General features: G+C 35.6%; 1 protein-coding gene across 6 annotated transcripts in view; it reads left to right on the plus strand.

Moving 5' to 3' along the window:
* Nucleotides 1-25,771, plus strand: part of TBC1D4 (TBC1 domain family member 4) — a 177,372-nt gene that overhangs the window by 135,534 nt on the left and 16,067 nt on the right. For 3 of the 6 annotated variants that reach the window (XM_045567624.1, XM_045567628.1, XM_045567627.1), the window contains exons 9-15: nt 4,201-4,275; nt 5,908-6,134; nt 7,917-8,081; nt 11,899-11,922; nt 18,435-18,595; nt 21,283-21,492; nt 24,713-24,871. In XM_045567624.1, the coding sequence (XP_045423580.1) occupies nt 4,201-4,275; nt 5,908-6,134; nt 7,917-8,081; nt 11,899-11,922; nt 18,435-18,595; nt 21,283-21,492; nt 24,713-24,871 (1,021 nt within the window). Of the gene's footprint in view, nt 1-4,200; nt 4,276-5,907; nt 6,135-7,916; nt 8,082-11,898; nt 11,923-17,157; nt 17,742-18,434; nt 18,596-21,282; nt 21,493-24,712; nt 24,872-25,771 lie in introns of those variants that run through there. The other 3 variants (XM_045567625.1, XM_045567626.1, XM_045567629.1) reach the window with 3 other exon arrangements.

Raw genomic sequence — 25,771 nt, forward strand, 5'->3', positions numbered from 1 at the left:
ACCTTGGCATCCTGGCATGGTACGTGCATGGCCGACTTTGAAGTATCATTTCCGCATGCCTTGAATTGTTGTAATGGCTCTTTCAGCAAGGGCACAGCCAATCTATTTTTGTCAAGGTGGATACTATAGCTTTTGTGTCCCAAAGTGATGCCAAATGCCATAAATTTTGTGACCTAACAAGGTCTTGCTTGCACCATGTGCAGCAGATGCACTTGTTGGGCAGGTTGGCAGCTTCCCATGTTGTGTTAAAGGTTATGCGGCAAAAGGGCTTTTGTGACTTCCAAAACTTATCAGTTTTTTTTTTTTTCTTCTCTGAGTTGTATAGCAGAAAATTAACACTCCACTTGTGGAGTTTAGCTCATAATCGCTGCTATTTTTAAATGTCAAAATATCTGATTTAGCTAACTATAGTTGTTTATGAAATAGGATCCATTTTTAACAGGCTTAGAAGCTCAGCTCATTAACTCTTAAAAAGTGGCTGAAGGCAAAGGGCCTGCCACATGAATTACCAAATCATAATATACCAAAACTGAAAAAACTATCTGTTCAAAGGTGAAAATCAGAATCATGTATTGTGGTTGTTGTCTGTTTCTTTTTTTTTTTTTTTGAGACAGAGTCTCACTCTGTTGCCTGGGCTAGAGTGAATGCCCTGGCGTCAGCCTAGCTCACAGCAACCTCAAACTCCTGGGCTTAAACGATCCTACTGCCTCAGCCTCCCGAGTAGCTGAGACTACAGGCATGCGCCCCCATACCCGGCTAATTTTTTCCATATATATTTTTAGTTGTCCAGATAATTTTTATTTCTATTTTTAGTAGAAATGGGGTCTCGCTCTTGCTCAGGCTGGTCTCGAACTCCTGACCTCGAGCGATCCACCCGCCTCGGCCTCCCAGAGTGCTAGGATTACAGGCGTGAGCCACCGCGCCCAGCCTGTTTCTTTTTCTTAAGTTGAAGTTTTTCAAAAGAGAAATATTTACTAATACAAACTGCAAGTCATTTGGAAAACAGTCCTGATTTTATGCTTTCTTCAAGTGTACTATCCATTGTCTTGACTTGTTGAAATGTATGAAGTGGTAGAGTAAAATTTTAAAGTTTGTTTTTCTTTGTGCACAAAATAGCACATGTAGATCAAATACTACTATGAGTCAACTGTGTGACTTAAGTTGCTTTTCTGGTGATGGAAATGGTTTGAGACTCATTTGACTGCTTTCCCTGTTATGACCAATAACCTGTTTGAGATAACCGGGCAGGTTGGTGTGTAAGTCACAGCTAAAAATTATAGAAAGTAACCTGGTCTTTACTGTATTTTCCTCTTAGCCACACACACTAATTCAGCAATTTATTAGCCAAAAACATTGTTTATTTTTGGAAGTATGTCAGGTTCAGCATAGAACTGAAGAACAGAAAGGATCTTGATGAGGTTCTAGGATATATGCAAAATTCTACTTCACCTATTTATGCTAATTAGCTTTATTCACAATTCTGTTTTTCACAGAGCTCTTAGGGAGGTAGTAGTGAGTAAGAGCTCAAGGGCTTCACTTTTAAACTATGCTTCCCAGGTTCAAATTGCTGCTCTTTCCTTTATGGAGCAGTGTAAACTTGGGCAACATAATGTATCAGAACTCAGTCTCCTTATCTGTGAAGTTGAGCTAAATAACTATACAGAATTATGAGGATTAAATGAGATAAAGCAGTAAAATAACATAGTGTATGACAAGTGATAAGGATTTAGTAATATCAGATGCAGCTGCTAATTTTATTATCATTACTGTTCCTATATAGTAATTAGAAATAGAAAACTATAATTAATATATTCAGATATGAATAAGTACTGCTTCTGTGAAACAAGATAGGATATCATAAGCATTAAACAGTCATCGGAGACCAAGAAAGAACTCTTAAAACTTTCTGATAGTTGACATAAAAAGAAAAATCCAACAGAAGACTAGGAAACTAGAGTTGAAAAGATCTTCCAGAAAATAGAGCAAAATAACAAAGAAATGGAAAATAGGAGGACAAGGTAAAAAGTTAAAGGATCAGTCTGGAGCCAAACAGTAGGAGCTCCAGAAACAGCAAATGCATGCAGGACATTTTCAAAGAAATAATTTCAAAAATTTCTCAGAGCTGGTAATCATGAGTTTCCAGATTTAGTAAACTCAGAAAATGCACAATAGAATTAGTGAGTAAAAGTCATGCTAAGGCACATTGTGAAATTTCAGAATGCCCAAGGGCAAGCTTCGATTCTGTTCCAAAGAGAAATAACAGGTCGTACACACACGCTCTAGAATCACAATGGCATTAGACTTCTGAACCAAAGGACATTTGAGCAATACTGACGTATTCTGAAGGAAAATTTCTAACCAGAATTATATACAGTAGTCAGCCAAACTATTACTAAAATATAAACATAGAATAATGACATTTACAGACATATAAATTTAAAAAATATTTACTTTCCACTCTCCCTGTCTCAGAAAGCACCTGGAGAATGCCCTCTACCAAAATGAGGAAGTAAACTAAAAAAGAAGAAGCCATGGGATCAAGGGAACAGAAATTCCAACAGAGGGGAGGTTCAAAGAAAATTTCTATGTTGATAGTGAAGGAAAGTGCTAGGAAGATCTGTAGAGCAAGTCTAAATTGTGGTGAGCCCAGATTGGGCCAGGAACACAGAGCTCTCCATAATGGGTAGCTCAAAGAAAAAGAAAAAGTTGTAATTGGTGGATTATGTGATGTTTGACCACAGCGTGATCTGTTGGAGAATTTTGTAATAAAGTCGCAATTGCTGAAGCAGTCATTAACTCCATGAAAAACAAAATGTAAAAGATATGAGATGTAAACAGACGTAATCATAGTAAAGTATGTAGCCCAGCTGCAAACAACATTTGCAAAGTTATAATAGTCTAAGCACAAAATACTGATTTCACTGAAGCTTGTGATGTAACTATGTTGAGAGAGGAGGGGAAGAGAGGAGTGTGCGTGTTGGAGGTGGGGGCTGAGGGCTGGTGGAGGTGGGGTCCAGAGTTAGGAAGTCAACAGACAGTACCTGAAATGGAAAAATGAAGGAATAGTACTATAAACTGAATACCAGAGAGATCCCTATAAATAGTTACAAGATTTGCTTTTGGGAAGTGAGATTCAGTGTGAGGGGGTTGATGACTGCCATTTTTCGTTATAAGCTTGGTGGCAGAATTTGACTTTTGAAACTTGGTGCAGTTATTACTTTGATTAAAAACTGAAATTTAATCTCCTCCTCCCCCAAAATTAAACCCAAGAATGTATGGAGACAAACTTTAAAACTGTAAGGTACTATGCAGGTATTGTGCATTTTTTTTATTCTGCAGTGTCACTATCACATTGATCTGATTTGTATTTCCAGTCATTCTTTTTAGAACTTTTCCATGTGTTTTAGAGTTGTGTAGAGCTCCTCCCTCTGTTTTGTCTCTTAAGACCTTGTAGATAATGTGATTCCCAACCTGTCTTGGTGTCCTCTTTCCTTAAATAGTTGGCTTGTTTCCTACTACTTAAAGTTAAGGAATCGGACAAGATGATCTCCCAGGTCCCTTTTCTTGCAGTCATCTATGAAGTCCACACCAAAGGATTAGGTAGAAAGAAAATCAATAACCAATTCACCAATACTGAAGCAGACTGATATTTAGTCTTCTAAAGGGAAATGAATTTATTGAAATAGTTTTGCATTATGGAATAAAGAAGGAAGAAAAATCCATAAATTTTAGAATGCCATTTTCTATTTTGTTTTTAACCTGTATTTATTATCTTATAATGTGAATTATGGTGTTTGTAGTCTAGATTGCATGGAGGTTCTATGTATTAAACTGTTCTCATTATAACTTTTTTGGTTTGTTTTGCTGTATCTTCCACATTTGTATTTACGTGTGTGAGACACAGAGTGAATGGGACTCTCTCTGATCTTATAGATGAATAATGTGTAACCCATTAACCAAAATCACTTCAAAAAGCTAGGTCTGAGTTATTGAACGGATAATTTAGAAATGATGGAAACAGATTGAGAATAGTTCTATTTATTGTGCTGTAATGGCTGTTAACACAGCCAACAAATTTGAGTGAACCACAAAAGGATCATTTTAAGGCTAACATGAAGAGGCAACCTGAAGCTGCTTTTCACAGTTTTGAAGTAAAAATTTAAATCGTATGAAGGATTTAATTTTATTCTTTTCACTCAGGGAGCTAACAGAATGAGAGGTCGGCTTGGAAGTGTGGATAGCTTTGAACGATCCAACAGTCTTGCTTCAGAGAAGGTATCTCATCAGAGCTCTCCCTTGTTTACTACTAATTGCGACTTAGTAAAAACCAACACTGATATGGTAATAGGCATGCTTAATCATTTTATTAAGAGTTCTTTATGGCTTTTTAAAAAATAAATATTTGAGGCTTTAGTATTTTAGGTAAGAAGATTCTGGATATTAGCATGTAGCTCTTTATTCAGCTCAGCTTTCTCATGTTGGGACAGAGCCTATCCCTCATAGGCTAACTGTGCTCAGCCAGGCTTTTTATTTATTTGTTTGGTTTTATTGAGACAGGATCTCACTCTGTTACCTGGTTTAGAGTGCAGTGGCATCATCATAAGTCATCACAACCTCAAACTCCTGGGCACAAGCAATCCTTTTGCCTCAGCCTCCTGAGTAGCTGGGAGTACAGGTGTGCATCACCATGCCCGGCTAATTTTTGTAGTTTTTGTAGAGATGAGAGTCTAGCTATGTTGAGCAGACTGGTCTTGAACTCCTGGCCTCAAGCACTCCTCTGATCTTTGCCTCCCAAAGTGCTAGAATTACAGGCATGAGCCACCACACCCAGCCTACCAAGATTTTTACTATTTGAAGCTAGTATGCTTTGGAGGACAGTGTTTGAGCAACTGTTGCTCCAAAGTCATATAAAAATGACCAATATAATTACTAATTACTAGTACAGTGATCTTTTTTTTTTTCTCTTCCCATGTTACTTTTTCCCCTCATTTTTTATCATGTTAACTGCAACATTAGGATCTTCTTTATCTCATAGACAACTCTCAGTAGGTTTGGTTTCCTGTTTCCTGTATTGTGCAACATGTAACCTGAGGCATATGCAATTTATTTTTTTAATGGAAAAATGTTAAAATATTTTTATTAAACTTTTTGTTGATAGAATTGAGGACTTAGTCCAGCTGTGAGTCTGTTGTCCCTAACCCGTGCTCAGCAAGCTAAACATTTCTACAACGATGCCTGTTCTGGAAGCGTAAACAACATACCTGTCTAAATTGAAAGATTTATGATGTCTACCCATGCAATATGAGATGCATTCCAGCATAGCTCACTTTTCATTCATTTCCTGTTTTTCATGTGTTATAAAAGAAATTTACCTCAGGGAGCATGTAATTGGATAGAAATATCCACGGTGAAGGAAGATACTTAACAGGCTTTATTTCATTTTCCCAAAGGCTTTGCCATGAGACTTGGACGCTTAGGCATAGTGATATTGTTCTGACAGTACAGGAAGCATGCAACTGATTGTCACGGAAATCGGGAGACATGTAAACACAGACTCCACCCTCTTTTGGTCATGATCTCTTTTCATCTTTCTGACTACAGTGAGAAAAGTGCAGTAGCTGTAGCATTTTACCACAAAGTGTCAGGGTAAAGAATACCTTTTCTTATCACCCCTTTCACTTTCTGGCCTATCTTGACGGATGTTGTCTTACAGCTGCTTATCAAAAGAAATGGGTTGTGGTGATACCGATTAGCCTTCAGCATAGATTGAGTAAAAGGAAAAAAAAAATAGTTTTGTCATGACTCAGGAGGAAGATGAGGCGCACTGTCACTTTTGAGCTCTGCGTTAGGGCAGGTCTGCCATGACCCACGTAGGCAAGAAAGACCTCCCTTCTGCTTGCGTTTCAGGACTGCTCACCGGGGGACTCTCCACCAGGGACACCACCAGCCTCCCCGCTGTCTTCCGCTTGGCAAACGTTCCCTGAAGAGGATTCCGACTCCCCGCAGTTTCGAAGACGGGCACACACGTTCAGCCACCCACCTTCAAGTACAAAGAGAAAGCTGCATTTACAGGACGGCAGGGCTCACGGTGTGCGCTCCCCCCTGCTGAGGCAGAGCTCCATCGAACAGTGCAGGTGAGTCCCAGCCTGTCTCCAGAATGTCATCTCAAATCCTCATGTCACCCCATTCGATCGCTCTGGAGTCAAGAAGGATTGTGACTTCATGCTGTCGCCAAGTTTTAGTTTTTAGAAACACCGTAAGATTAAATCAATTTAACTTATTTACTAAGGGAAACAAGGCAAGGTTAAGGCATACCCAAAGAGAAGAGTTAATGCATTTTGGGTGGAAATTTTTTTTGCTTTCAGAAAAATAGAGAAAACAAGCTATCATGCAATTGTTTTGTCTGAAAACATGCTGACAGCACATCACCCAGTCTTGATGACAGGTCTAGAGAAACAAAGTCAGCAAATTTGAAAATAACAATGCAGTAGAACTTCCTGTTAGCCTAGAATAAAATACCAGGGTTTTAAAAAATCACCTAAATTACCTTCATACATGAGATATTTGGCTCTATTTTATTATATAGTAAATTAAAGCTAAATATGAAAATTGTTACAAATTTTATATAGAATCAAGTAGTATCTATAAAGAAGACAATACATACCATAATTGACAGGCACTGTTCATTAGAAATGATCTTACATGGTATTTAAAAAATAATTTAACAAAGTTATTTGACATTTGGTGAGAAATGTTAAAGAGAGTAAACCTGGAATTATAGAATGATTTACTCCTTACTATGTAGTGCAGATCAGAATTTATGTCTTATAACTAATTTTGCTTCTCTTCTTTACCCTTGAGTTTGATACAGAAAATGGTTGGATAAGGATGGTGGTTGGAAAGGGAAAAAAAGGCAGAACTTGAAGTAAAACAAGAAGGCTAATTCTTACATCAAGTGTTGTTGAAATTTGCCATCATTCCTTTTAAGGATACAGTTTTATTCTCATTGCTGTTTTCTGAATGATTTGAAATTAAAAAATAAGGTATTTATGACATAAAGTTAACAGAATTAATTGTCCTCAGATTTTATTTTTGTATGTGAATGAGATTAAGTATCCATATATATACCAAGGTTTTGTTAATGATCACTTTATTTATCTATACCCAAGGCAATAGAAGTCTTTTTTTTCCCCCAGGAAAAATTACTTTTAAGAATGAAAAACAATTATTTTAGACTATAAGTGATATCACTTTTTTTTTTTACATTTTCCACATTTTATAATGTATAAGTTCAAAAAATTTCTATCAATATAAAAAGATGCTATTTGTGTCATTGTGAAAACTTGCTATGAAAAGAATTTTCTAGATTTTGGGCTTTAGATTAAACCGTAGTGGCACGATTCCACAGTCTTCAGGAAAGAACATGGACATGGACGTTTGTTAAGCCAAAGGTATTATGATGACTTCCAACAACCAAACATGTTCGTAAATATTTAGAAGGGTTTATATCTTTAAAATAGTCAGTCTTTGAACTGCTGATAATCAGTTTTTCCTTCTGGAAGCTTGTTTCCTGTAATTATTTGTGCTTTCCTACTTTTTTCCCTTGAAGTGTCTTTTGCATGTAAAAACAAACACTTTTTGTCCTAAAGTTGTTAAGTTTTTTAGCGACAAACACAGATGGTTAGAAATACTGCATAGATGAGGAATTCAATTTGTGAAAGAGTGAAATTAGGTCATAGTTATCTAAATAGAGAACTGCATGCTTCTTTTTTTTTTTTCCATGTATGATCCAGCCCTGAGCCTTGAAAGGAAAGATTAAATTAATAGTAAGAACCTGTTTATATGCTTTTTCATAGTGAATGAAAATTTTGCCAAAATATAAATTAAGACAAATTTGCTGTGTTTTCTGTACTCAGCATTCTTCCTTCAGCTCGACGCATACAAAAGGAGAGTAATTCTTCCTCCAGTCTTCCAAGTCTTCACACTTCCTCCTCTGCCCCTTCCTTCACTGCCCCCTCTTTCCTGAAAAGCTTTTACCAGAATTCAGGTAGACTCTCCCCACAGTATGAAAATGAAATCAGGTGAGATCAGTGTTGTTTGCAAAGCAACATTTTCTGCAGTGATATACTGATATGTTACTAAAAAGCGGCTGTTTAATTCTGAAGTGACATTTATGCATCCCTGTGTTGTGCTTGTTCTACTCTGTTTCTAATATATTGGTTTCAATTCCAATTAATTTTATTAAGAAAACTTTTAAACCAGTAGTTTCAAAGCTTTGTGATGACATGATTATCTTTTTGAATTATGTGGGTTTTTTTTTTTTGGATTATTTGTGTGTTTCTTGCCTCGGACCCCAGAGTGTAAGCTTTGTGTTGTTTGGAACAAGAACTGGTGCTAACACATACTAAACAAACCTTCCCTGATCATGCCTTTTTTTTCTTCTTAGCTTCTCCAGATATGTTTTATGGAACCCAAAAGCCACTGATCGAAACAACTGTTCTAAAGTGATAAATACAATATATCTTTATTTTTAAGTATATAGAATATTTCTTAGGCATTTCTTTGATTTTTCAGTGACAGACTTTTTAAATTTCAATGTACATCACACAGTGGGTACAGGATCATGTTGATGGCAACTCTCAGATAGCATGAAGGATCTCTTGAATCTCGTAGACATTCTATATTGTTTTGTTTTTGTCCTCAGTATGGAATATATAGCTTATTAGATGTAGTAATTTTTGGAGAATTGACTCTTTTTAAATTTGAAATTATGCATGATATTAAATGAATCATTCAAATTCTTAGTGCGGTATGGGCAGCCTCTGGAAAGTCGTGGGCTAAATTTAGAACAAAGCGGTTGTTGTTAGCTTAGAAGTTTGTGAGATTCATTCCTATTTTTGTGTCTAGCTTGTCTCATTCATTTTTATTGCTGTATAGTATTCCATTTAATACACCACAGTTTATGTACTCTTTTGCTGATGGGCATTTGGGTTGTTTCTAGTTGTTTGGTAATTGGCAATTCTTGTTGTCAAGGAGAGGAATACGTGTTATCATCCATCCTCCGTGCCACTAAGACCTTCTCGGATATTCTTTTGGCCTATTTTCTTTTAGACTTATGAAATTCTAAACTTAGCATATAACTAGGCAACCCTCACTAACTAGTTAAAGTAGACTAATCTTCAAATTATCTCTGAGTATCTTTGTACATGTGTGCCCATTTTTTTCACTCCAAGAAAGAAAAATAATTATTGAATTGATATAATTTTGAATCTGAACTTTCCTCTGCATCAGCACAAAGTCATGTGCAAACATAAAATTTGATTTCTAGTGAAGAAAGTAGATGAAGAATCTATTTTAAAGGGCTTTCAGGGACAACCTAATGGGAGAAGTTTTAAAGGAAGTTAGCCACAAAAATAATATAATATATATGGAATATGAAATGCATTTAGAGAACCAAGAGTCTACATATATAAAAATATCAATATGCTGTGTCTCTATTAATACTGCCTATTAATGAGACTACAACACTTTCATTCAAATCTATTTGTAGTTTCTTATTGTTATGTTAAAGTAAACATATAGAGAACCTCAGTTTCCTTCCTGAAACAGAACTATGCCTGAAAGTGAAAATTAGGAATAGCCATTAAAAAGGTCACAGGTTAGCCATGAATAGGATGTAGAGTACAAAAGTGGTGACTTCTTTTTTAAAAGATTATTTATATTGTTGAATATAAGGTTATTTATTTGCTTTCAGGAGTTCCTACTTAGTGGTATGTATTATTCTTGCCCATAGCTTCCCATAGCTCTCTATACCTTGTTCTAATAGAAGGATATTAAAGTCAGAGGGCAAATATACATTAATTTTGGGTTTGAAAAAATTTCACCATATTGTAGCGCTATATTGAAACGTGGAGAACTTTTAAATTTGTAGGATCATTAAAAAATCATTCTATTTTCTGTACTTTTAAATGTTTTTTTGGCTGTAATTCCAAAAATCAGAGAGTGCTTTTTTATACACTTATCTGTAGTTTTTTAGTTTGACAGCATAGAATCAATAGGCCAAAAGTATGCTTTAAAAAACATTTTCATGGACAAGTACACCAGTCGGTCGTAAGCACGTAGCTCAATGGATTCTCACAGAGTGAACGAACACTATTTCTCCACCACCCCAATCAATAAATGGAATGCTGCCAGCATGCTGCACGCCCTGTCATTCTCCCACTCAGTTACTACCCCCTTGCTAACCTCAACTATTATAGATTAGTTTTGGCTGATTTTGAACTTTATATAAATGGAACAATACATTTATTTTTTTAGTCTGGCTTTTTTCGCTAGTTTGTGCAATTTGTTCCTGTTTTTATGTGCACTTTACTTCATTCATTTTTATTGTTGTATAGTATTCCATTTAGTATATCACAATTTATCTATTTCTCATGAATGGACGTGTGGGTTGTTTATAGGTTTTTGGCTTTGAAAAGAATATTGTCTTGACCATTATTGTACATGTCTTCAGTTGTACTTACATATGCGTTATTGATGAATATCTACACTGTAGTAAAATTGTAGGACAAAACGTACTCTTAATAGGTTTATTTCAACCAGTAAGTCACTTAGATATAAATTTACTAGTTACCATCTTGAAGAGAGTGTTTTTTTATTTGCATTTTGAAATAATTTCAGATTTGCAGGAAAATTGCAAAAATATTACAGAAGACCCCTGTTAGCCCTTTATCCAGGTTAATCAATTTTTAACATTTTGCTACATTTGCTTTACCATTCTTTTTGTCCATTTACATATATACATACATATACTTACATATATATGCATATATATATTTCTTCATTCTAAGCCATTTGTGAGTAGGTTTCCTGCATCATTTCCGTCTACTCTTAATACTTTAGGGTGTATTTCCTAAGAACAAGGATATTCAAGAGCATGGTTTTAATCCAGTGGTTTTTGAACTCTACATCTCTTATCACTTGTTTCAAAGAGAATATCTTGCATACACAATTACCATGATATCTGGAACTATTTAGAATAATGAGGGGAGGAGTTTCATAATACTATCAATTATAATTTTCTTGTCACTTGGGAACGTAATATCTTGGTTGTATAAAATGAATCTCTATACATAGTCAAGTAGGGAATAGAGTAGGGTAGGATTTAGGCTAACAATACTCATTACTTTTTTAAAAAGCATATAATTTGGAATTTTAAATTCAGGTTAGGCATCCTTCTCTAGGAGTACTATCTTGAATTATTAAAAACATGTTAGGGTACTGTTTTTAAGCAGACTGAGAAAAAGGAGCCAAAATCTTTTGCATAGTTGCTTAGTAGATTTATTTGCACAGCACTGAAATGATAGAGGAAAGAGAATAAGTGTATTTTTTGTTTTACCTTATTTTGAACTAATTTTTCAAAATTTGATGTTATTTCGTTATTTAATAGCCAAACTATAATTTTATATAATGATATGGTATATTTTTATAACATTCATTTATTAAATATATTCTTTTTATCAGTAGGCCTGTTTGTTACTTCTTGTAATTGCTCCCCAGGTTTTAAGCTTATATTTAAAAAATTATTTGTTCATTGCTCAAAACTAAATGATAGTCAAAAAACAGTAAATGACAGTCATTACTTCTATTCACTTATAAAACTTTTTGATGAGAAAATAAGATTTTTGCTGATACAGTACTTTGTGGTAAAGTTTTCATTCTAGTTCTCTTGTATGCACTGATAAAAATAATATAATTATTTATTATGGCTCCTTATTGAAGTAACCTTACCTATGACTTATTAATGACTTATGGGAATGACTTTTTATTCGAAATCCTGATTTTGGACGTATGACTCTGTATGTGCTAATGCCATTCCTTGTTTTCCTGTTGTACTAGACAGGACACTGCTTCAGAATCAAGGTGATTAGAGTTCTAAATATTTTTGTTTAAAAAATTCACATGTTCTTTCAACTGAATATCACCATTAGTTTAAAAAGCAGCTTTGGTTGTCTCCTGAATGCATGCCATCTTCCTGGGTGCTCTGAGGTCTGCACAGTAGGGAAGATGGGACCCCTGGCATAATCAAAGATCACGAATAACCATATATAATGTTGACTGCAAACAGAAATCCTGTTTCTACTCTATTCCATGTTGAAACTTCCTTACAGTCATGCTGTGGCCTTCAATCAGAGCTTAATTTTAATTTTAAATTAATAGAAGTGAATTCGCTAGTTGGGAGTTACATATGTACCCATGAGGAGATTGTTCCAAATGCCGAGAAGATGCAGAAATGAGCATCCTAAAAGAAACATACTCATAAAATTGAAGCTGGTTTTCAACTGAAGAGTATTATTAATCTATTTCTGTTCCTCTTAATTCCTGTCACACTGGTCACTTTGAGACACTGCTAAAGCCTTGCAGACCTCCCATTTGTCTGGACACAGAAAAACACTTAGTTCCTTATTATGGAAGTCTAACCACATCTGTGATGACATGTCTTCTCTTGACTCACATGCTTTTTTTGTGGTAAACATCCAGAATCACTGGTGAACAACTTAACTGCAAAAGGCTATTGTCTGCATTGTTTTGGTTTCTACACTAGGCTCATATCACGAGCCCAATGAAAAATATATATGCCTGTCTTCCTATTTGGGGCTGCTAACATTAAGATTTCTTTGTAGCTGGAGTAAAAACATAGTATTAAAGATTGGACTAGAATGAGATGTTCAAGGAAAATAAAGTCCTTGGGAAATTATTTTTGCCACCTTGATAAGACAAAAGTAACTTTTTGAGACTTGTGATTGACCTATACTTTTTGGTGATTAGGCATAAGACCATTTAAATAATACTTCTCATGTATTTTTAAAAGCCCAATGGAAATGTTAGTTTTACCCTGTGCCCTTTAGTATGCCTACTGCAGGTGTAGAATTAGGTCTGTTTGTTACTTTAGAGGTCATCTGGACTATAATTTTCTTATTTTACACATGGATAGATTGAACCTCAGAGAGGTTTTATATTTCGCTTGATATTATTTTCTTTATCTTAGTTTGTAAGAATGTGAATAAACATAAGAGCTACCCAGAGATATTTTAAATTTCAATATACAGAACTTTTTTTTGTAATATACATTTAGTGTATAGAGTTTAGGAAATAAAATTCTTTGTTCTCATCATTGTTTTTTTTCTACACATTATTCCGCTGACCAATCTTACCTCTTTTGACTCATAGCTCAGATACTGTATATTGATTTCCACTAGAATGATTTAACCTCAGTTTTATTTAACTAGCAAAGATTTTCCATAGGATAACAGCTATGTACCTGATTGAAAACCAGAACTTATATAAACTATTAGTGCACCTGATGCAATTGTGAGTTCAATTGTACTGTGGATCCTTTAGAAAAAAACTAAAGTTTCATCACTACTTTGTTCCATTCACCCTTTCTTAAGGCATTTACAAAGAGAAAGCTTTTCCAGCTTTCTGTTAAATAATTGGTATCACATTAATCAAGCATTGTTATCTATCCTGAGTTGTAATCCATTGTGATTTAGATATAGGTTTAGCCAGTGTGCATTTATTTGGACTTTACTATGCTAGGAGTTTTAATTGGGTGCTCAGGGGTTGGGAGATGGAAGGCAGTTTGCTGCTCAGCAGAACAACACCTTTGTGAAACTGGTCCTGGCAGAAGAATTTACCTTTGTTCAAAGGTGTATCTGTGTTGCCCTGGCAGGAAATAAAACATAACTGCATCCTTCTCAAAGTTGTGTCTCTGTGAGTAGTCATTAGAGGGAACACCTTTATTCTGTATAATAGCCAGTAAATTAATTCTTATTAAAATAGGCAAGTATGCATTAAACATTCCATGTTAACATAGGAAGTATGATGTTAATTTAATAGTTGATGTGGTGGAAGTATATGTGCTTGTTCAAGGATATATGAAAAAGTCATCTTGAAGCTTTGATGGGATCATATTCTATTCATAGCTTTTGATTGATGCTGTGTACAACGAACTTGGAAATAGCCCTCCCAAACCACATGGTGATACACATAATATGGGATATTTTCTCCCCTTACAAGGTCATCATTTGTGTTCATAGATGTGGTTCTTGATTAATTGGTGAGCAGTAATAGGAAGCGTATCTGGGATATACCAATAAAAAATGGGTGGGAATTCTCCAAGTTGTATTTCCTTCCTAGTTATTATTTCTAATTTTGTAAATTTCTGAGAGAGGTAAGGCTGGCACAAAATACTTTTCCTGAATATGTCTCTTGAGAACCAATTTTATAATGCACATGTTTATATTCCAAAATACAAAAGAAGAAGGAAAAAGATTATATGGAAAAATAAGAGAATGGTTATCTCTTGTTCCATAATTTTTGTAGAGATGATTAAAATATCAATATATTATATTCTACTACATTAATGTGTATTTTATTTGGTTCTTTTATTTAAAAAAAGGGATATACATTTTGGAATGCAATTATTTCACAGCAAAGAAAAGGAAGTGAGACATTTACATAAAGGAAGCACCTAATAGTACACTGAAGTTATTTCTCTGCTGAAGTAAATGAAATTATTCCATTAAAAATGGAAAGAGAAATACCTGACTAAAAGGCTTAATGCCAATTCGAGACTGATTTTTCCACCAGAAGTGGAGAGGATCCTGGAGGCCTGACAGCTTTGTTTTTGTGGTCCTCTCGAGCTTGTCAGAGCTAATGTAAAGAGTGTTTATATTGGCATCATAAACTACAGTGCCTGAGTGTCTGGACCACCTGGGCTTGAATCCTGGCTCCTTCACGTATTATCCATGTGACTGTGGGCAAGTTACTTAGCCTCTTCCTACCTTAATTTTCTCACTAAAAATGGCAATAGTAATTAACACCTACGCTGCAAGGTTGTTGTGAGGATGAAATTAATTCATACTTGTAAAATGTGTAGAACAGTCAATACCTGGCATGAAGTATGTGCTTTTGTGAGTCTTAGTTTTACTATTACTGTTATAGTAAACACCACATGTTGTTTTGTTTCTATTTTCACTCAAAAAGTAGACATTATGCTTGCCTTCATACTAAGTTTCATTGAAGGAGAAGTTAAAATGAAACTAATGTTGTAGTAAAAAAATCAAAAAACAAAAGAAATAAACTTTCCCTCCTCATCCCAGTGTAGTTTCTAAGTCAGGGTACAGGAATTTTGATGCAAAATGTTTCATATGGTTTTGATTCTTGAAATGACCACCTTAAGAATGTCAGATTGCTGACTAAATGTAAATGAAACAGTAAACTGCTGTAGGTTGCACTGACTGGGTTAAACCCTTATCTGGAACCTGATTTCTGAATACGCATCTTCCCTTATTAAATGAAGCAGAGCAGCTTTTGCCTTATCTCAGCAATCAAACTACTTTTTCAGAATGTCGTTTTTAGTACAAGATAAAAGCTCAGTGGTCTGTTACATAAGTTCTTCTTTTCAGGATATTATTATATCTTATATTTGGACTGCTAATTCTTGGCTTAATACTGGCCATCAAATTTAAGACATGGGAGGAAAATTTGTCATTTGGCAGTTTATATATATTGCAGGGTTAAAAACTAAGATATAATGAAATTTTCAAATAGCTATCAGTGGGCACCTGTGTTTATAACATATTTCCTGAAGGCTTATATTTTATAGGCCATCATGAAACTGATATGAGTACTGCCCAGTTTTATTTTTAGTACTTTCTAAACACTTGATATGTCATTAACAGTGAATTAGAAGATGATTTTCTTTTTTTGAGACAGAATCTTGCTCTGTCACCCTGGGTAAAGTGCAGTGGTGTCATCATAGCTCACTGCAACCTCAACCTCCTGGACTCAGGTGATCCTCCTGCCTCAGCCTCCCTAGTAGCTGGGACTACAGGCAGGCACCACCACACCCAGCTAATTTTTTCTGTTTTTAGTAGAGACAGGCTGGTCTTGCTCTTGCTCAGGCTGGTCTCGAACTCCTGAGCTTAAGCAACCCTGCCTCAGCCTCCCAGAGCACTAGGATTACAGGCATGAGACACTGTGCCCAGCCAGAAAGTGATTTTTAAAAGATGTTTTAATTGTAGCGTTAAAATATAAACATTTCAGAATCCTTAGATTTGGTGTATTATAGTTTTGTTTGTTAGTGCTACTAAAAAAGTCAAGAGAAATTGATATTTGTTAAATTTTACCCTGTGAGGCATTGGAATAGTGCTTTTCCATAAGTATTTCATTTAACTTTCAAACCTTAGATTATAAATTAGATGTCCTTATATAGGAAAGGAAAAACACCTACTAGAAAAAAGATGCTGTTTTCTGCTTATTAACAGTATTGTTGTGGTTAATCCCTACCAGTGCCATTAAGAACTCAGTCCGTACTTTTGGGAAACAAAGCTATTAGGACTTTCTGCCAAAAAGACTTAAAATCATGACTGCCAATGAAGAGTTTTAGAAAGTAGATGTTTTATTTATTCCTGACATGTTAGCCTGGTCAATAGTTTTTTGCCCATTTAAGTTAACCTTATGAGTTAATATTTCATTTGGTTTTATAAAGTATTAATTTATTCAATGAGTATTTGTTGAGCGCTCATTATTTACCCATTACTACGCGAGATGCTAGAAATATACCTATTGACTGCATATTTAACAAATAACTGCCAATGAGATAGTGTTACAAAAATGATACTGAGTACTTCAAGAGTATTTATCAGGATATAACTAGTATATATAGAACGTTTGAATCACAGTTTTTAAAAGGAAATACTTGCATTAAAGCTTTCCAAAGTGGAAGTGAAGAGGAACATATTTATTCAGTATTTCAGGGAGTTTTGAACAGGGGACACGTATTAGGGTTATAATTTTTCCTGGATACATAACAAAGGGGGCTTGACTATATCAAGATGTAGGTATCAGCTCCTGTACTTTCTAAAGTATAATAACACATCATGATACTGGCTGTCTGCATAGCAGCTCAGAGGTATGTCCTTTTCTTAACTTTAACTTAGCTAATCTAGAAGTAATATTTCCGGAAGCTAAATCCAGAATAGAACTGAATTGCCTGTAAGTAAGTGTGGAGACATAGAGTACATAAAAATATGACAGGCAGGTATTGAAACTCAAGTAAGTGTGGAGACATAGAGTACATAAAAATATGACAGGCAGGTATTGAAACTCAAGTAAGTGTGGAGACATAGAGTACATAAAAATATGACAGGCAGGTATTGAACTCAAAAGTGCTGAGGCAATTAATAGTGAGAGGAGCACCTCTCACTATTAATTGCCTCAGCACTTTTGAGTTCCTTTGATGTCTGAGAGAGTTGTGACTTTCCTAGCTGAGCGTCATTTCTGACCTAGGTACTGAACTTTATTCCGTCAGAAGTCCCACGTATAGCTTCCCTTGTTGGTACCACTGCCTGTAAATATTGGTATCTTCATCATTCTCTCAGGAAAGCTCAAAGACTGTGAAACTGAAAAATGTAAAGCATCCCTGCCACTAACAGCAGCAGTTGTGTCATCTTCCAGCTGCAAACATAGTTGGTCTCAAAAGTAATTTTGAGTCATAATGACTTTTTGTTGCAGAGAGGCCTAGCATAACAGAGTGGTCTTTTCTAGGAAATGAAATTCTTAGAGCAGAGGAGTATTTCCCCGTGGGAGTTTGACAAAGCACTGATATAGAACGATGTGACACCACCTTCCCCTGCCAAAATTGGAGGACGTGATTGTAGGGTCAGTTAATTTAAGTAAGTTAGGGGATTTCTATACACGTATTTCTCTGTTGGAGAGTCACAATGCACGCCAGCATATTAAGTCTCTAAGGAGCTCTGCTATAAAGAAATCTGGTTAATATTTTTAAACTTAGCCAATCCTATCTTATTTACCCCAAATTTTTTTAATATGTCATCTAACAATAACCCCAAAGTTGACCGTTCTGCCTATATTCAGATTATTTTTTGTCGCGATCCAGCTATCGGTAGCTAACAATTTGCAGACAGATCTTAACAATCACAGGCAATTAGATGCTATCTTTATCAACCTATTCTATCAGAGCTATAAGAAAAGTTCTTTCTGAGCTTTTTATGGAATATTTACATTGTTTGGAATAAGCTATTAATTTTATTTCCTTAGCAAAGCGTGGATTCATTACTTAAGCAATCTTTATTCCTTTTATGAGTACTTCTGCTCCTCCGATTAGAACTAGAACTGGTTGGCTACTAAGGAATGAGTAGAAACAGGTGAGCTGCTCGTGACTGGGCTGTGGCCTACATTGCCCTCCTCCCAGACTGTGGTGGCCTGGGTGACGCATCGCTCCATGTTGGCTGTGGCTTCTGCTTGCCCGCAGTGGGACTTGTGAATGGCTTGTTCTCTTATCTCGTTGGGCAGTGCCATGTTATGTGGTTCTCCTTACAAGCTATGTATTTATTTGCTTTCTACAGTGATGGAGAAGGGAGAAAAAGGACCTCATCAACCTGCAGCAATGAGTCCTTAAATGCTGGAGGGCACTCTGTCACTCCTCGCCGGATCTCCTGGCGACAGCGCATTTTCCTCAGGGTTGCATCTCCCGTGAACAAATCTCCCTCCGCGATGCAGCAGCAAGGTCGGTGTGGCGCTCCCTAAGGCATTACTCCTTATGCGTGTCAGAAATGAGGCAGCAGAATGCAAATATGTAGTATGTGAAGAGATTTAAGTGATTACAGTGGGGAAATAACTTGATATATTGGTTTACTTCTCAGGTATCATTAGAACACATTAGTTATTCACTACTGCTGAATGAATGAGTGAATTTCAAAAACCTGTATTTGGGCCTACTTCACAAGGCATAGGGAACTATGATAGTGCTAGAACAGAAGTCAGAAGTCTTTTTATTGGAAAAGCAACAAAGTCTTTTACAAGAGTCACGCATAAAACAAAGTGACATAGAAATGTTGAACGATAAAGAAATGGATACAATACACTAGGCACATGTCAACCAAAGCGGAGCACAGGAAGCTCTCTTTGAATATTAGGCCTGTTAGAAATTAAAGCAAAAGCATCCAAAAGGGCAAGGTAAATGTAACAATAAACAGAACAACTATGATAATGAGAATATATATTAACATAATGATACAGACTTGAGAGTTAGAAAATAACATTTAAAAGAATTTTGGAGAGAAGTAAATAAATTAGAAGCTCTTGTGGGAGATTTTAACATATTCGTCTCTGGAAATTCAATATAGAGAAATTAAATATAGATAATATTTGAGTAATACAATTGGACAAACTTGATCTAATATTTACGTAGAACTTTGCCCCCTATAGAGAAAACTCATTCATTTTTAGCACACTTGGAACATTCTTAAGATGTAATTGTGAACTTGGCCACAAATATTTTTAAATAAATTCCAGTTAATCGTGATCATTTATACTGATATTCTCTGACCATAGTGCCAAGAAAAGAAAGAAAGAAATCAAGAATTAGAGACAATTAAAAAAATGATATCAGTTGTTTCCACATCTTTGCAATTGTGAATTGTGCTGCTATAAACATTCGGGTGCAGGTATCTTTGTTATAGAATGACTTTTGTTCTTCTGGGTAGATGCCCAATACCATGGAGTATTACTCAGCTATAAGAAATAACGGTGATATGGCATCTCTTTGGTTCTCCTGGAGAGAGCTGGAACCCATTCTATTAAGTGAAGTATCCCAAGAATGGAAAAATAAGCACCACATGTACTCACCAGCAAATTGGTTCCCCTGATCATCACCTAAGTGCACATTTGGGAATAACACCAACTGGGTATCGGACAGAGGTGGGGGGTGGGGGGAGGGGATGGGTGTATACCTACTTGATGAGTCCGATGCGCACTGTCTGGGGAATGGTCACGCTTGAAGTTCTGACTGGGGGGGATGGGGATGGGGTGGGAGGAGGGGATGGGTGTATACCTACGTGATGAGTGCAATGTGCACTGTCTAGGGAATAGACACGCTTGAAGCTCAGACTCGGGGGGATGGGGGGGCATAGGCAATATATATAACCTGAACTTTTGTACCCCCATAATAAACTGAAATAAAAAAAAAAAGAAAAAAACATGATATGTGTTTAGGAACTGAAAACTGTACTCTTAGAAACTAGGAGGAGGAAAATACAAAGATCAGAGCCTTAGATATCAAAATTGAGTGGATGTGGAGGGCAGTGAATATCCATGAATGCATTTATCTAACACTATGAAGGCCCCAAATCAATTGTACTGAATGTTCAACTGAAGAAGCTAGAAGTGGAGCCATAGAGTAAGATTTTAAAACAACAAAAACAACAAAACGTAAGGAAGTAAATAATAAGTGTAAGGCCAGAGGTCAATGAATAAAAAAAAAAAAAGAAGAAGAATACAACTGGCATTACTAAAGATGAAAATAACTCTGTGTAAGGTAGTCAGAGAATGCTTCACAGAACAATTCGGTATTTACTTAAACTCATTGCTGGGAGAACCATGTTTAGAAAGAAAGAAAGGCAAAGCTCTAGAGTCATTTGAGTAAATTTTGCAGATCAGAGAATCATGAGAAATTCAACATGGTGGGTGGGCACACAGGATGGGAGACTGAGACATGAGGCTGAAAAGTTTATTTGGAGGCCAGAATCTGAAGGGATTTATATGTTATTCCCACTAGTCCGCACTTTGTTTTCTGGGATGGAAGCAAACATTGAAATGGTTTAAGGGATGTGATCATGTTTGTTAATAGGAAAATAACTGGCAGTAGTGTGAAGGATGGCCTGGAACAAAGGAGAGAATGGGTGCCTCAAGATCAGTTAAGAGGATGTGTTGCAGGAGGAAAGAGCAGAGGGAGTGCTATCCTCAGCCAGGAGAGGCCCAGAGGTGCCCAGCTGCTTTGCTTTTGATGAGTTTTGATGGTAGATGTAGACCTTAGGAGATCACTAATACCTACCCACTTAATCTTTTTGTTTTGCACAGCCAGAGGACATACATAAGTAAATTGCAGAAGTGTTGGACTCGGGGGATAGGCCAGTTCCTTTTGGAGCACCTATCTTACAGATCTTTTTTGTGTAGAAAGAAGAAGTGGTGAAATGACCTGTGCTTTCATTTCACCATGAGAGGGAAATCTGGAAGGGGAATTCAGTCTACTGAGTTTACGCTAAACATTTGTTCTAGAAACCCATAGCTGCTGGGAAAGTAGCTTTGTGAAAACCTTTAAGTGTGGAAGATAAGATGAGAGAGTGTCACTTCTAGAGAAACTTCTGTCGTCTGGTTGCTGCTAAGGAATGCCTCTCACTGTTTTCTTCTACGCAGATGGGCTGGACAGGAATGAGCTGCTGCCACTGTCCCCTCTTGCTCCCACCATGGAGGAGGAACCGCTGGTTATATTCCTGGCTGGTGACGATGACCCAGAAATGATTGAAGAAGAAAAGAAATCGAAGGAACTGAGGAGTTTGTGGAGAAAAGCTATACACCAACAAATCTTGTTGCTTCGAATGGAAAAAGAAAACCAGAAGCTTGAAGGTTAGCCATTCAAACAGGACTAAATGATACGGTGCTGTTATTTAAGGGTGTAGGTTATACCTACCCCCCAGCCTCACACATATATGCACACTCAGTCTGGGACTGTATGCACACTTTGAAAGAATATCTACTGATTATATTTGTTTATTTCCATTTTGTGAGGTGGTTGTGACATGGGAAAGGTCAGCTTAAGATATTTGTGTGTTTGTTTTATGTGGGTTTGCATTTCAAACAGATTTAAAGCATGAGAAGCCCTTATAGATAATATAGAATTTAGGTAACATAAAATCAATGTATTTGCTATGACTGAAAGTTTAACATCGTAGTGCATTACTTTAAGAAAAAAACCTTAAATATGAAAAAGCAAATTTTCTTCTTTTTCAATATGATTTTCAACTTTCTGGTTAATTATATTCATAATGGGAGAAATATGCGCATTTTAAATAAATTATATCCAATTCAACTATTATAATACCAGTTATCAAATCAAAGTTCCTACTTTGTTAATGCTTTATAAATTTCTATTTAACAAAATCATATTGAATCATTAAATTTATAATCATATAATTTATAATAGCTATTGTGCTATTCGTGGTACTTTATTGCAAAGTTTAGGATTACCAAATGCTCTATAATGCATTTTCAGACTTTGAAAGAATGGAGTAATTTACTCCAGTACTGATAAACCACATGCAAAGAGATGCCCAGACTACTAAAATTTGAAAAATGCATAAATGCCATTATCTTGGGCAAATCGCTTAACCTAAAAGGGCCTCATTTTTACATCTGTAAAATGAAAGATTTTAGACTAACACATAAGTCAAACAAAAATAAAAAGAAGAAAACAATGAAAGATTTAGCTAAAGGGGGCCATTTGACTTTTAAGATTATTGGCAAATGTGTAATCTAGGTTTTTTCTCACTTGCTTTTATTGTGTTGTCTTTCAAGAAGCTTTTTAAGTACAGGTATTCATATTTCTGAGTTTATCATCTACCTTAAGATTCCTGTGACTACACCTGTTATTCAATTCAATTTTTTCCTTTAACAATATTAGTTTGCAAGATCACAATTTTTTAAATTACTATTTTCTAAGCAGAATGAAAAGTACATATGATTTTAAATATCTTTAGGAATACATCTTCTTTAAAATTAAAAATTCAATTGTTACGGACATAGCTTTTAACAGTTCAGTGTGATTAATGTTATGCCCACTTAAGCTTTCAAAGAGTTTTGAAAGAAATTGAATTAATATTTTTAAGCAGTTGGTTACATCTTTAACTTACAAACAGAAAAAGAGGTTGATAAAAAGATGGTCATCATTCTCTCAAAAACTTTGAGGCATGAAATTGTATTTCAATTGGGAGTGTGTACAAATAAAATCTTATATTAAATATCAAAGGATAGTTTTAAAATCATAGAGAATGTGAATTGGAAATGGCCTTAGAGATTATTTAGCTAGATTCTTTGTGCTATAGCTGAGTTAGTGATTGGCTTGGGGAGGTTAAGGTTAAGGCTGTTAACCCAAGGTCAAACAGTGATGAACTGGCAGAGCAAGTACCAAAACTCAGGTTTATTCATCATGGTTCTTGGGCTTTTCCCAGTACGCCACAGTATTTTTCAAGTATGTTTGTTAATGTAAGGAAATGGAATGTTTTAATATAAATGACTACATGTGTATTCTGAGGTCATTTATACAATACTATTTTACAGGTCAAGAAAGGAGATGAAATTTAGAATATATTCTCAGAAACCTATATCACTTTTGTATTTATTTCTCTGCTAAAGTAACAAAGACAAAAAATAGCTTAACCTATTACAATTCTAGCCAATGGATAATCATTTCTTGATGGTTCTTAGTCTTGCCTAGTTAATCAATTGAGGGCAGCTATTAAATGTTCCTACTCACCATTTTATCCTCAGGGCCTATGGCGGGCATGTAGTAGTAGATGCTTATGATTATTTTAAATGAGCAATAATCTACAGAAGGTTAGAGAAAAAAATTGTCCATCGTGAAGAAAATTATTAGTAAAGTTATATGTAGGATTTGTTATTTGTATTTGTTATTAGCTTTAATAACGCCACTCCGTTAAAAAATTATTTGGTTATTGTAGAGAAATATAAAGCAGAGATTGAGAAGCAAAGGTAAACTGTGTTAGAAAGCCATCTAGTGGTGTCCAGGAGGAATATTTTTATAGTGCGATTTATCTTTTGATTATGTCTGGACTTTTAAGTAGGAGTTTTTACTCCCTTGCTCGAATAACAGTTTGTTGTAAGATATTTTAATTTTTTTGAAATGGTTTCAAACGTCAAGTAAAGAGTAACATTCATTCCGCTATTGTTTTGTGCTATCGAGGACTTTGGATGCATGACAAAGATTTGTGTTGCAGAAGGTAAGGTGGGTTGAACACTGAGAGCTTGAATGAATATAGATCGCTCTGAGAAATTCCTGACTGTCGTGATCCTGATGAAAGAGAAGAAATATATTCATGTGTCTGTTCTTCCTTCTCCCCTTTTGGAATCAATTTTTCAAAATAAAGACCAAATCAAGATAATGGTTGCTTTAAAAATAGGCATTTCTTTTAATGAGCTCTGGGCCTATATTTTAGACCATCAAATGAGAGGAAATTCTGTATTATTTAAAAAGTGGAATTAGTGTTAACTTCAGTGAAAGGAATTTTTCTTTTTAAGATTATCAAAATGAACACAGGAATACATAATCTAGTGTTTTTAAGGGCAGGGTGAATAACTCTGGGAATAGTTATAAAAAATGTAGGAGATTATCATGGTCCAATATTTCTCAAATCAAGGTTAGCATGAGGCATTGTCTTTTTATATATGTGATATGTGACATATTAACACTTTAATGGTATGTAAGACAATGTGAGCTGTCACTTCTGATGCTATCCCATTTGCCAAAAGATTGAAATTTATAGAATAGCCAACATGGGTTTTTTTTTTTTTATGCTTAATAGAGTTGCCATGCGTAGATACAGAGTAAAATCTCCTTAGGAAGTTATTCCTCGTATTTTTTTCACACAAAATGACTCAAAGCTTGAGACCCTTTCATGTATCCTCAATTTTTTTGTTTTCTTTTTGAGAAAAACGTTAGCACTTAATTCCTGAAAGTCCTTTGGTATGGTTTTTACAAATGCAATAAAATTTACAAGTACCATTTTAAAAACACATTGGTCTTACATAAATTCTCTTTCTTTTTTCTTAGCAAGCAGAGATGAACTGCAGTCCAGAAAAGTTAAATTAGACTATGAAGAAGTCAGTGTATGTCAAAAGGAGGTCTTAATAACCTGGGATAAGAAGTTGTTAAACTGCAGAGCTAAAATCAGATGTGATATGGAAGATATTCACACGACTCTTAAAGAAGGTATTTGGGATAATCTCAATAATCTTTTGTTTAAGAAAAGCCTCAAAGATTTTTTTTGATTTGTGGAGCTCAGATGTAATTTTGTCTTTGTGCTTTGCCTCTAAAAAAAGAAAAGTAGTTGGTTTCTTCCTCGAGTTTAGTGACTTGACTGGTAAGAAAATGGTGCTAATGGGGTGACTGTCCCCAAGGAGGCAGCAGACACCTTTTCTACAGACTGTTCTGCTTACTTCAACCGGCTGTTTTCCGCTCTGTGTTGTTGTTTTCCAAGGAGGAAGTGCATGCATTGGTACAAGTCTTTGATCACTTCCAGAAAAATAATTCATACTTAACATTCATTCATTCAACAGATGTTTAAGCAGCAAGGTATAGTCTTGGATTTCATCATACAGAGATGAAAGTATGCATACTGTTCTCCAGAAGCTCACAATCCAAGTGGGGAAAATAGATGAACATACAGTATAAAGCTCACTATAATCCAATATGGTAATGTTACAGCGTGCATCAAACAGTATGTGAAAAGGGAGTGATTACACCTGAAGTTGGGGAGAACTTCGACAGAAAAGGTGACATACAAGGTCATCCATAAAAATGAATAGAAATATGCTAGGCAGTCATGTGAGGGATCTTGGAATTCCATAAGGGCAACAGTAGGAAGAGGAGTGAAAATAACCACAAGGTTCAAGTATATGGGAGAGCCTGGGAGGTAGTGGGGCTAAAACAGGTGATTTGGAGCTGTATTGTAGAGGCCTTATAGATCATGCCAGCAAACCTGAGTTTCACCTTTTGGACAGTAATACTTTGAGCTTAAACAAACTCTGGCATGTGGTCAGGAGAGATTGCTGCCATTCAACCTAGTCCAGATCTGGTCTCTCTGAACTGAAAACTCTTAGTGAGTGAAAT

The sequence above is a fragment of the Lemur catta genome, chromosome 13, assembly GCF_020740605.2.
Source record: "Lemur catta isolate mLemCat1 chromosome 13, mLemCat1.pri, whole genome shotgun sequence".
NCBI lineage: Eukaryota > Metazoa > Chordata > Mammalia > Primates > Lemuridae > Lemur > Lemur catta.